The sequence below is a fragment of the Ipomoea triloba genome, chromosome 13 (genome assembly GCF_003576645.1).
Source record: "Ipomoea triloba cultivar NCNSP0323 chromosome 13, ASM357664v1".
In the NCBI taxonomy this organism is placed as follows: Eukaryota; Viridiplantae; Streptophyta; class Magnoliopsida; order Solanales; family Convolvulaceae; genus Ipomoea; species Ipomoea triloba.
In genome coordinates this window covers 23,090,753-23,103,510 of record NC_044928.1, presented here as the reverse complement: position 1 = coordinate 23,103,510, position 12,758 = coordinate 23,090,753, and the positions used below count along the sequence as shown (strand labels likewise).

Genomic DNA, 12,758 nt, shown 5'->3' with positions numbered 1-12,758 from the left:
CTACAATATAATAGAGTCAATAGCATTAAAAAAAAAAGATCTTGACCTCCCATTTACAAAAGTTATCAAAGTGTCATTGAGCTAAAATTCGAACCTGTGACGTTATTGAGTGGAGTTCGAACTAAGACTCTGATCTTCTAAATAAACTTGTGACCTCTCATTTAGGAGAGTCACATAAATGCGACTGCATTACAAAGATACTTAGCTAATATGAATTAGCTGTCTTCTGAATCCTTTCAGATGCATGCACACAAGTTTGCATAATGGTATGTATAATCTGCATTCTTAAACATGTGAGTGTGACCAACTTTACCAGAAACTCAGGCTTCTATTTCATTCATTTTTTCAACTTTAACGCATTTTCATGTTTTTAAAAATATATTTTTCCTTTATTTCTTTATGAAAAAAAAATAAAAATTGCCCAACTCAATTCATTGCTTTTTATTTGGAGAATGAAGCAGTGACAAAAAAAATCGAAAAATGAAAAAAAAATATATATATATATATATATATATGCTAGACAAGGTTAGCTTCATCTGAAACATTCTTAACAGGGACAGATCGGAATTTTTGCATTGGGGTTTCTTGTATTGTTGATCATGAAAAAAGAGAGACAGAATTACAGTATGCGATCAAATATAATTATGCTTATTACAATTAATTACTTGATCTTTTCAACAAAAAATCAAATAATTTGGAAAAAAAAAAAAAAAAAAACTGAAGCAAAATTGTGGAGTTCTAAGAGGGGTACAAAAGCAAGCGTCTAGAACAGAGAGTACAGAGAAACTTGCGATTGAAGGTGAAGCAAAGAGGGAGAACGCAACAGAAAACGCCGACTTCCACATCCACCGCCTCCACTTTTCCGCCGCAGTACGGACACGCTCCCGGCGCCGGCTGTCGCCCCACCTCCTTATCCTCTTTCCAGCACATTAATTTCCTCAAACACATCGTTTCCTTCTCCTTTGATTTCCCAAGGTAAGAATTTCGATTTCTCTTCTCTTTCTCTCTCTGCCGCTATCAATTACTGGGAATTTTTATATTGCATATTGACACCATCGTGTTTGGATTTTGTATCCGTCCCCACCGAATAGAAAAGTACTCCGTTCTTTTTGTTGTGGGTCACGTGTCAATTTTCGCAATTCCCAGAAACTGCGTGCTGCCCAGTGTCCAGGTACAGCGATATCAAGTGGACCGAAGTTGGCAGATTAACCTTACACCGTCTCGCGATAAATGGATTAGGACCTAAAAATTTTAATCTATGAGCGAAGACCTTGTATTTTAGTGACAATAAGTTGTTACACTCCGTATAAAATATTGTAGGTTCAAGTTTCATTAGAAGCCGTGTTGAATCTTTGTCCTTCAGTAAATTGAGAAAGTAGTTATAAACATATACTGCGTATATATATATATATATATATATATAAAAGACAAACTAAAACATTAATTTAAAAAAAATTTAAACATTAATATTATTTAAATTTAAATTATTAGAATATAGAATAATACTACAGAGTATAATTTTTCTAATTTTTGTAGTTGGTTCGTATGAGGAGGGTTAGGGTTGAAGAATTTTAGCCCGTTTCTAATTTTTGTAGTTGGCTCGTATGAGGAGGGTTATGGTGGAAGAATTTTAGCCCGTATTACAAAATTTTTAACTTGCAATAGTACATGGCAGCTTGCATTAACACGCCTATTCAGGTAGAGAGTTAAGAGCATCCTTAATAGTGGAGTTATTTCGCGGTTATGAGGAGTTTTTGTAGGTGTGATTAGAAAAGATAAAATGCGATAGGAGAAAAAACTATTAAAGTGAAACAAATATAATTTTAAAATATATATATATAACAGTCACAGGTCAGGTGCGCCTGCATAGACACTGCTATGCGCGAAACGCGCACAATAAATGAAGTTTGTGTCTTCTTTGATGTCAAAAATGTCAGCTAATAACCTCATATTTGTAGAGGAACCCCAAACACACACTCTCTCTCATGCCATGATGGCCAAAATTATGACATTATCTCCTAAATCACCACTGATGGTGATGCTCTAAGGAGAAGATTGCGCCTACCGTCATAGGATGTCACTCGCCCAATCTGTTTAGTTTTGACCTCATTATAGGTGTGTTTGGTTCATGAATTTACACACTAGAAATGGGAATCAAAATCATAGTTAGTGGTTGATTGACAATTTTTTAAACCACAATTATGAGATTTGATTACCCTTCAATTAAAAACCTCATTCATAATTAAAAAGGTATCATGACATCTTAATGGTAATATGATTTTTAAGTTTGGATTAGTGTTTTTAGATTTTTGTTTTGATTTTTTTTGTTCATATTGAATTATTGGTGCTTTGGATGCCACTATATTATGATTAATTGACTTGATTTTTTATTTTTGTATTTTAAAAATTTTTGTTCCCCTTATAGAGTCATACATAACCAAACATTAATATTTGTAATCATTTCAATTCTACCATACTACCAAACATGCAAAATATTTTCAACAAAATTCATACTATTACCAAGTATTTGATTCTTATACCGATTCCGATCCCATGTGCGAACCAAACACACCCTTTATTCGATTGTAAAGTTAATTAGTTGAAGTTATTAAATTTTTCATCGAATTTAAAATTGTTGATCCTATTCGCAAAGCCGTGTGCAGTTATACCAGTGGGTTTATTATACGAGTAATTCTACATGTACTCCTATTTTATATACTCTATATGATTTGACATTCTTTGATGACTCAATTTAGCAGGGCACCATGATGTTTATCCATTCATTATTTTCTTCCTCCAATCAAATTTGAACACAAGCGTGAGTAAAAGTTGGGAGTAAGGTTTGGGGAGTACATCAAGTATTTTTTTATCATATGATGTGATCATTAATTAAAAGTATTGACATTTTAAATTTTAAATTTTACATTTTTAATTTTAACAAATTAGAGTATTTTACATTAATAAATATCAATTTAAATCACTACTATATAATGCAAGTATGCAATATTTCTTTTATATATAAAATATTAAAATAAAACAAGAAAATCAAACACATATAATTTTCAAAAGAAAATTACATTTACAATGACATTACACATTTTGTAATTTACATTGATATGTATATATGAGTTTCAAATGAGAATATAATTTTCCTCTCAAATATGAGGACGGATCACAATTGCCTAGAAGGGTTTAACAATTGTTGACAAATTTAGTAAAAAACATATGATAAATTTTATAATTACTACAAATTATTAAATTTACAATATTAGTACAACTAATCCACATCTTTTCCTATTATTTTTCAACAATCATCAACATAATATACCTAAATGGATAGATCAAATCAGTCTTCACTTTTTTTTACCTAAAAGCATGTTCACACATTAACACTTTTATATATAGTTGCTTTCAAATAAGAACTAAATTTCTCATGGTACTCTGCGAACTTTTGATAGAATGCACAGTAAGTTATACATGAATGCACATCATCGCAAATACTACATGTATGCATGCATTCATGTAGTAAGTGCCGGTGCATTTGTGTTCTTATAATTTTATTGTACATTCTTTATATATATATATATATATATATATATATATATATATATATATATATATATAATTGACACTACTAAAATTAGTAATAATGGGATCAATATATAGTTAAAGTTTATAATCCTTTAAATATAATTAGAGTTAATTCTAGCAATAATTCTTCGACTATGTTGATTTTCTAAAATTAGTCTCCGACTTTTAATTTGGACAATTTAGATCACTTAACTTTCAAATTCTTTCCAATGTTGGTCCTTTTTTTCAAATTTTGGTTAGGTTGAGGTCAAATAATTTTGATAAAATTGTCCGTTCACTTGTATAGTGTATTATTACTCTTATTCATCATGTCCTGTACGCTATATATATGAATATAATCTCAGTCAAAGAGATTTCGACTGAGATTATATGGCTTCAATTGAGACTTCGATTGATATTATATTCATATATACAACGTATAGGACATGAGAAATATGAGTAATAATACACTAAACAGGTGAACAGACAATTTACACCTTCATTTGACCACAACTTAACCAAAATTTGACAAAAGGACCAACATTGGAAAGAATTTGAAAGTCAAGGGACCTAAATTGTCCAAATTAAAAGTCAGGGACTAATTTTAGAAAATCAACGTAGTCGGAGGACCAGGAATTAACTCATATAATTATTAAAAAAAAAATCAATATTTAAAACAATGGAATTTCGAATTTTACATAATTTTTTTATCCCAAAACTACTAATTAAACTTTTCTATCGAAGTCCTGCAAATTTATAGAAGGCTAATTACCTAAAAGAAAGAAATAAATAAATACTAAACGACGTAAGCCTCATCTGAAGGGGAAATTTTACAATGGGATTTCTTGTATTGCTGATCATGAAAATGGAGAGACATAATCCATGTGGAAAGAAGTTACACTATGCAATCAATTAAATCAGCCTCCTATAAATTGCAATTAATTACTTCATCTTTAAAAAAAAAAAAAAAAGGAAAGCAAAATTGTGGAGTTACGTTAAAGAGAGGGGTACAAAAGCAAGCGTCTAGAACAGAGAGTACAGAGAAACTTGCGATTGAAGGTGAAGCAAAGAGGGAGAACGCAACAGAAAACGCCGACTTCCACATCCACTGCCTCCACTTTTCCGCCGCAGTACGGACACGCTCCCGGCGCCGCGTGTCTCCCCACCTCCTTTTCCTCTTTCCCGCACACTAATTTCCTCAAAAACATCGATCGCTTCGATCTCCGATCCCCAGCCCCACGTAAGTAAGAATTTTGATTTCTCTTCCTCTTCTTCTTCTTCTTCTTCTTCCTCGATCTCTGCCGCTGTGAATTTATGTGAATATTTATATTGTAATTTGTATATCGTGTTTGGATTTCGCGCCACCGAATCGGAATTGACGGACTTAAAAAAAAATTACTACTTCTGTGTTTTGTGTCACGTGCCAATTTTCGCAATTCGCAGAAAGTGCAGTTGTGAGGCGACCCCACTCCCCGGAAGATTCAGCCAAGCCTTTTTCTATTATTTTCGCCCATACTCTTCTCACCTTTAATTAAATGTGATGTTTACGGTTTACCACTCTACATCTACGTCGACACGTCGTATTCTCTACAGTCTACACAATGGAATTAAAAAGAAAAAAACTTTTTACCCTTTTTTTTTATGGATGATGAGAAAAATCTATAGCTACTTTATAATTAATGTATTAAACAATCTAATCAATTTAATTGGATTGTTCTATCTTTACGTGTTTCAAACCATTAACATGTTTTTTTTTAATGGATGACATGACTTTGTTATATTGACGTAGTGTTTAGTATGAATGAGGAAATTAAGAAAAATGAATTATAATTCCATAAAGAAAAGAAAAATATGTGAATCCAATTTCATTATTTGATATAAATGAATAGAATTGTAAAGAATTTAAATGGAAGAAGTGAATAAATGTTAAGATGTTCTTATATCATACTAATAATAATAATAATGGCAAAATCATATTTTAATGTGAAATTATAATTCAATGATGCAATTCCATCATACTAAGCACGCCATAATTTTTTTTAATTGTGCATAGTATTTACAAATTTTCGATTTTTGAAATCATTACAAACACTATCCTTAGCATTTTTTTATACTTTAAGGTACTTTTTATGTTTTAATAATAAATTAAAATATTATTATTACATTAGAATTGTAGAAATGTAAATAAAATAATAAAGAATTAAAATATACTGATATAGCACTATAGCAGTATAGTTTGATTTTGAAAGTGAAAAAGAATTTAAAAATAAAATTAGTCAAAATAATATTTGGAGAAAAAATAAAAATTATAATATATTTTTATTTTTATCAAATAAGACATGACACATGCATTGAAAAATAAAATAAAATAAAATAAAATAAAATATACATCATTATTCAATTCCTATTACCTACCATTTGACAAACTGGGATACATTTCAGTTGGCCCATGCTCGGTCTACAAGTTGACGGAGCCCACGTAGATATGTTTGGAGAAAGTTGGTATAACAGTACAAGTGTATAACTTATCTATTGCCCAAAAAAAAAAAGCAGTATAACTTATCTATTTTTAATGTCATTGACCTATGTAAATATCATGATATACTGATAGTTTTGTGTGAAATTGTTTTATGAATTAAAATTTGATTTTGGTTAGATTTTATTTAGTTATCTTTCTTTTTTTTTTTTAATAATTTTTATAGATTGTTTTCTATCACAATATCATAAATAGGTTTATATTACACAAAATTTACAACTTTTCAACTAAAATGTTATACTTTTAAAATAATAACTAATACTTTTTAATTTTCAACCCCCCCAAAAAAAAAACCTAACGATGCGTTTGGTTCGCACATGGAATCGTAATCGCAATGAGAATCAAACACTTGGCAATGTTAATATGTTTTGGTAAAAGTATTTTGCATGTTTGATAAGGGTAGAATTAGAATGATTACCAATATTGATATTTGGTTGTGTATGACCCTAATGGGAATAAATGTTTTAAAAATAAAAAACAAAAAATCAAGGTAAATTTTTTTTTTTGGTAAATTTACAGGGTCTTTCTCTTCGTCCGTTTAACGGTCCGGGGTCCACCAACGTTCGCTCCGAGAGGCACGGGAACTGGTCCAAGGGGAATCATCACTTGTGGGAATTGAACCCGAGTTCTCCCGAAATTCCTCCCCACAAAGATAATGACATCCAAAGCATCGATATGGACCAAAAAAAATCAAAATAAAAAATTTAAAAGTACTAATCCAAACATAAAAATTAGATTACCAATATGATGAAATGATAACCCTTTTTAATTAGGTAATGAAATTTTTAATTAAATGTGTAATCAAAATCCATAGTTGTGTTTTAAAAAGTTATCAACTAAACAATAATTATGATTTTGATTTTCATTCCTAATGTGTAAACCCATGAATCAAACATACCCTAAGTAATTTCCAAAAATAAGAAATAACAAATTTATGGTGTGTTTGGAAAGTAGAAAAATGACTTTGAAAAATGAGACATTTTTCGAAAAATGATTTCATTTTCAGTATTTGGATTTTGGAAAACTGTGTTGTGTGTTTGGTTCTTTTTCCAGAAAATAAGTAGAAATGTATAATTATATATTTTTATTATTTTATTTAAGATATAAAAATATATAAACTAATAATATTTATTATAAATAAATAAACAAATAAAATAAAATAAAATAAAAACAACCTCGATGCTGTGGTTTCCAGTGGAAACCAGAGCCAGCGAACTGAGAGAGGGACGGCTCTCGCATCGAAGCCATTTTCTGAAAAAATTGAGTTATTTTCCGTGGTCAACGGAAATCGTTTTCCGTTGATCACATTTTCCGGACATTGCCAAACACCAAAAGCCCGAAAAATGATTTCCGGAAATATTTTCAGATTACCAAACACACCCTTAAATAAAACATATTACTTTTCACCCAAAAAGTAAAATTTTTGAAACAATAACTATTACAAAATGCATTTCAATTAAAATTAAATACTTGTAAGAAAGTAGCACATAATAGATTTAAAGTAAAACCTAGTACTTTTAAACTAAAATCTAATACTCTAATAAGAATAAATATTTTTCAAAAAGTAACACATAATAGATTTTTTTTTTTATAAATACTTATGATTCTTTACAAAGAATCTAAACCCCACTATCGGGGTTTGGACTTATAACCATCCATATAAAAAAGTTTCCGAAACACCAACACACTAAATAATAATTGGCAACACAATAGATTTAAAATAATAAAACATATCATTTTTCAGTTGCATGTAATACTTTTGAAATAATAATTATAACTATGACTTTTTAATTATATATTGATCTCATTATATTACGTTTAGTAATGTTTATTTTAAAAATTTTCAATATATATGTATTTATGGAAAGTGTATGGGATGAACAAAATCACAACTGCCCAAACTACGAATCCGCTTCAATTTCCAGAATACACACTCCGGGTGGGTGATTACTATATCTACAAAGATTAAGCACCAAGCAACAAATTCACAAACGTCCATATTATTTGTAGAATTGGTTCTGCACTACACTTAAAGGCATATTATCTTACCCCTCTTTTCTGTCAATGATTTGCCTTTTAAGAACCTCGTTATCCTTCCGCAGTTTCATAATCTTCTGCTTCAGTGTTTCCACATGTCGATTTGAAGTTAAATCTTGTTGGGACTCCACCAGTTTTTTTCTGCTAACAAGCACTGAAACTCCAAGCAATCATTTTACTCAAAGTGAAACATTATAAAAGGAAACCTCTCATTTTCTCCACGTCGATCTATAGAATATAGTTGAGTTTAAATCAGACCTGAGGAAGTTTTCAGGAACTGGGAAATAGAGCATATTCTTTTTCAACAGCTAGGCCACTTACATTCTTTTTCCAAATCGTGGAGCTTCTTGTTCACCTCATTTTTCTCTTCTTGCTCAACCAGGAGGCAATCCCTCAAGCCCTGAATCTCATAATAATCTGACACAAAAGGTTTCTGTCGTTTAACCGGTCAGCAGAACTTGACAGCAGGACAGGTAAGGAAAAGTAGCAAACAAGAATATTTGCACCCTTACATCTAGACTCTACATCAGAAGAAACTTGTTCTAATCTTCTTGCCAAAGCTTCTATGTGGTTCTTATGCAGTGTTAAATCTTGGTGAAGCTGATTACGAATTGCTTCACTTGCCACCTTTTCAGTCTGGAGCTCTCTTGGCACCACAATAAAAAAAAATTAACAACTAAGCAATCCCTTTGCATGGAATTTCTAATAAATCAGTCAAACACCATTCAGCAACAAGTGGATGAAACTCACCTGATTTGAGATTCCAAGTGTTGAATCCTCATTGCATGTTCTTGTTTGAGTGACTCAACAGCAATCCTAAATTCCTGGTTGCGAATCAAGGGTTACCATTGGAAACAAATTGTGAAAACTAATCGAGTGAGTTTGGTCTCTATTCAATAATCTGAATATGTCAGTCTTTTACCATTACCAGCAAGATGTTTAAAATAATAATAATAATAATAATAATAATAATAATAATTTCTTAAGCTTTACAATTTTTACAGAGTAAAATATTGTCCTCTCTGTGCAAAAAGGGTTTAAAGGTTAAACAAAGGATACAACATGCATTATTCTACTTCATATTTATGATAAGAAAATATGTGTAAAGGAAGGTGAAAAAGCCTCAATATTTTGTAAGGATGTGCATCAACTCACATTTTCTTTCTGGGAGAGCTCATCATTAGCTTTTTTCAGTTCATCCTTCAAGACTTGGCAACTGGTATGGCTTTCAATCTGTTGCCTTGTTCAAATAATCGAAAACAGTCGTCTTGATAGAGAAATAAAGCATAGAAAGGTCACTCAAAGCTCATTCTTTGCTAGTTGTCACTTGGATATCATTTAAGTTCACATATAAAATTTAAAGGCTAACTCTTAAAACACTACTTGCAGGGGAAAATGAACCTGATCTCCCATTTTGTTAAACACATTGGTATAAATCTTTCTCAGCCGCTCATTTTCTGCATGAATTAAATATCCAGAGAATTATGTTATCAAAGATCTGCCTGGAAAAATGAGACCATATGCTAAAACAAATAGGGTAATTTAGGTTTATACTATGATATGGTTGATATATTGAATTGGTTACTATTTTAACGATCTTATTCCCTCTTTTTAATACAAAAATAGGGGAAAAAAAGAAATAATTCATTAGGAAAAGAGGAAGTTTAAAATCCATACAACTGCCCTTCTATAATTGAATAAACTATTTTTTTTTGTCAAAAAGAAAGTGAAAAGTTTCAAGTCTGATTTCTAACCAATGCCAAAACTAAGGCTTCACCCCTTCACTAAGGGGATAACCACAAATTCTTTGTTTAAGGATAATATCTATCTTCTTTTTTACCTTATATTGTGTTTGTATGTACCTCAATTTCAGCAAACCTTCTCTCTGTCTCTCTCTCTCTGATAATGTAAACCAAATAAGGAGCAGATTTTCAAATGGAAATTTCAGCCTATCGATTCATTTTCAAAAATTAAATAAATAAATAAATAAAGTATACTTCTAGCATGTTCATTACAACTTAGAAGCCACAACTCTTTCTTTGAGCTACCCAGCATTTAACTTAATTGATGTTCGGCCAAGATCTTACTCCTCTCACTCAAGCCAATGCTGGCAGGGTTATCACTCAGATCATCTACAACACAAATAGTAATTGAAGAAATAAAAGAGAAATATAGCTCATATAGACTTTTACTTCATTTGGAACCTTGGTGTATATAGATCAACCCCTCCTGAATCCCCAAAAAAGTGAAAAGGACTTTGAGCATTCTACATCTTTGACATGGCAACTAATCATAAGAAATTATCTAACAGTATCATTTTTTTTTTATAGATGTTCCTTGAAAATGTTTTATACCACAAACATTAAGCCACAACAAACAAAACATTTTAATCAAGCAAATCAAAACCAGAGACAAAAATGAAACACAAGCAGGAAGTCTAGAGCATAATAGAACACAACTTCATAGCATTTTTTGGAAATTCCCGATTCAATTATGATCCTAGTAAATAAAACCGTAATTAATTTACAATTGATTCAGTAAATTATGTTCAATTTCAGTAAAAAGAAATGGAAAAAATCGAGTGTATTTTACTTGAGAAATTAGTTCGAAATACATAGCGGGGTACCGGAAATAATTCAGAACAAACCAGATTGTAGGTTTTTTATTGTAAACTGAAGAGCATCTCTCTTCTTCACTTCTGCGTTGTAGTTCGAGTTCAAAGTTTGAATCTCTGCAATCGCGTTCTTAAATTCCTGAAGTTCAATTAAGCAAAAATAAATAAATAACGGGGAGTAAACACAATGTGCACGTCAGACAGGTGTACGGACTTACGTCACAGATATGATCGAAGCTGGAAGAGAGGGACTGGGTTGCTTCCTCGCTAATTGCCGCCATTGCAGAATACTGAGCTCCCTTGGCAATTTTTCCTAATGCCGCCGAGTGTGTATATTTAAGTGCCGTTTAGTTTAATTTTTCTTTTAACAGGAAACTAGAAAATGTTCATAATATTTATTTTACAATTTGTAAAATGTTGTTCGAATTCGGCTTTCTTTATCTCAATTTTCTGAGATAATTTTACAGTAATTATACGTCAAGAACAATGCAGAGAAAAAAGAGTGAAAAGTATAAAAAGGAAGAAAACTGGAAAAGCAAGAAGTACACATTTCATTAATAACTGACAAATATATGGGTGTCAATGGAGTTTTTTCACCGTATTTGTGGAGTTTTTGTAAGTGTGATTAGAAAAGAGTATGAGAGGAGAAAAAGATAAAAAATAAAAAAAGAGAAAAAAAAAAACAAAAAACAAAAAGGGCCTAAAATTGACGCAAGTCAGTAAAAGAAGGAAGAGGACGCGCCCAGTGGACTTAGGCACAAAATCCAGTAGTTGCAGAAGAACCCATTTCTTCTCTTTCTTGGCTTCTCTCTCTTTCAACTCATAATGTACTGTTCCAATAACCCCAAATAATCCATTGATATGGATGCTCTTAGGCATAAGATATGGGTATTGTTATTGTTCGTTTGATAGGTTTTTAGAATACTATTATGAGTTTAGAATACGGAATACCTCATTAATTGGAAAACACATACCCTAATGAAATAAGAGTTTCATTTCCCTTCCTCATTTCTTCCCCAACTATTAATAATCATTCGCATTCCACCCTAATACCAAACATGCAATATACTTCCACCAAAACCCATTACCCTTAACTAGTATTTGATACTCATACCGATTCTGAATCTCATGTGCGAACTAAACACACCCTATATATACACAACCGGGATATGAAATACATGCTTGACTCTAGGGGTGGGGAGTTGGGCAAATTATGTCGTGGACCCAGGTCTACCTTTCAAGGTGGACCTGGGTCCAATACGACACCGTTTTAATATTTTTTTTTAAATTACTAAACATATAGCCCTGAAATGTGTGAATGTGGAGGTTTCAAATTGTGAATATGGAGTATAGAATTTGTGAATGTAGAGTTATGAATGTGAGAATCTGTAGTAGAGTTAACAAAGTTCTAGCAGCCCTGAAATGTGTGAATGTAGAGGTTTCAAATTGTGAATATGGAGTATAGAATTTGTGAATGTAAAGTTATGAATGTGTGAATCTGTAGTAGAGTTAACAGAGTTATAGCAATTTGTAGCCCTGTAATGTGTGAATGTGGAGTTCTCAAGTTGTGAATATGGAGTATAGGACCTGTGAATATAGAGTTTTGAATGTGTGAATGCATAACAGTGGTAATATAGTTATTAAACATATAGCCTTGTAATGTGTGAATGTGGAGTTTTCAAATTGTGAATATGGAGTGTAGGGTCTGTGAATGTAGAGTTTGTGTTCTGTTGCGATGAGGAGCCGTTAATTTTTTTTTTAAAATATTGTGAAACGGCGTCGTATTGGACCTAGATCCACCTTGCAAGGTGGACCTGGGTCCACGGCATAACAACTGGGGGAGCTGAATGCTAGGATTACTCTTGCGCAAGTTGAGAAACATTGTGTTAGAAAAATACATGCTATAAGATAGGCTAAACATGAATAATGATTATAACACATAGGGTGTGTTTGGTTGGTGGGTTTATGTATAAGGTATGGGTATCAAAGTAATTGTTATTA

The 12,758-nt window shown here is 31.5% G+C and overlaps 1 protein-coding gene across 2 annotated transcripts; it reads right to left on the bottom strand.

The window, feature by feature from the left end:
- Window positions 1-7,946: 7,946 nt before the first annotated feature.
- Window positions 7,947-11,272, bottom strand: LOC116002807 (protein At-4/1). 2 transcript variants are annotated; one of them, XM_031242974.1, is made up of 9 exons: window positions 10,976-11,266; window positions 10,791-10,896; window positions 9,545-9,600; window positions 9,299-9,376; window positions 8,894-8,967; window positions 8,656-8,789; window positions 8,465-8,560; window positions 8,156-8,297; window positions 7,947-8,062 (listed from the first exon to the last, which is right to left on the bottom strand). In XM_031242974.1, exons 1-9 carry the CDS (start codon window positions 11,036-11,038, stop codon window positions 8,008-8,010), a joined length of 804 nt encoding a protein of 267 aa, XP_031098834.1. In that variant the 5' UTR covers window positions 11,039-11,266; the 3' UTR covers window positions 7,947-8,007. The 2 variants fall into 2 exon arrangements, with proteins under 2 accessions (XP_031098834.1, XP_031098835.1); XM_031242975.1 differs by lacking the exon at window positions 7,947-8,062 and having other exon boundaries at window positions 8,162-8,371; window positions 10,976-11,272.
- Between the last annotated feature and the right edge of the window lie 1,486 nt (window positions 11,273-12,758).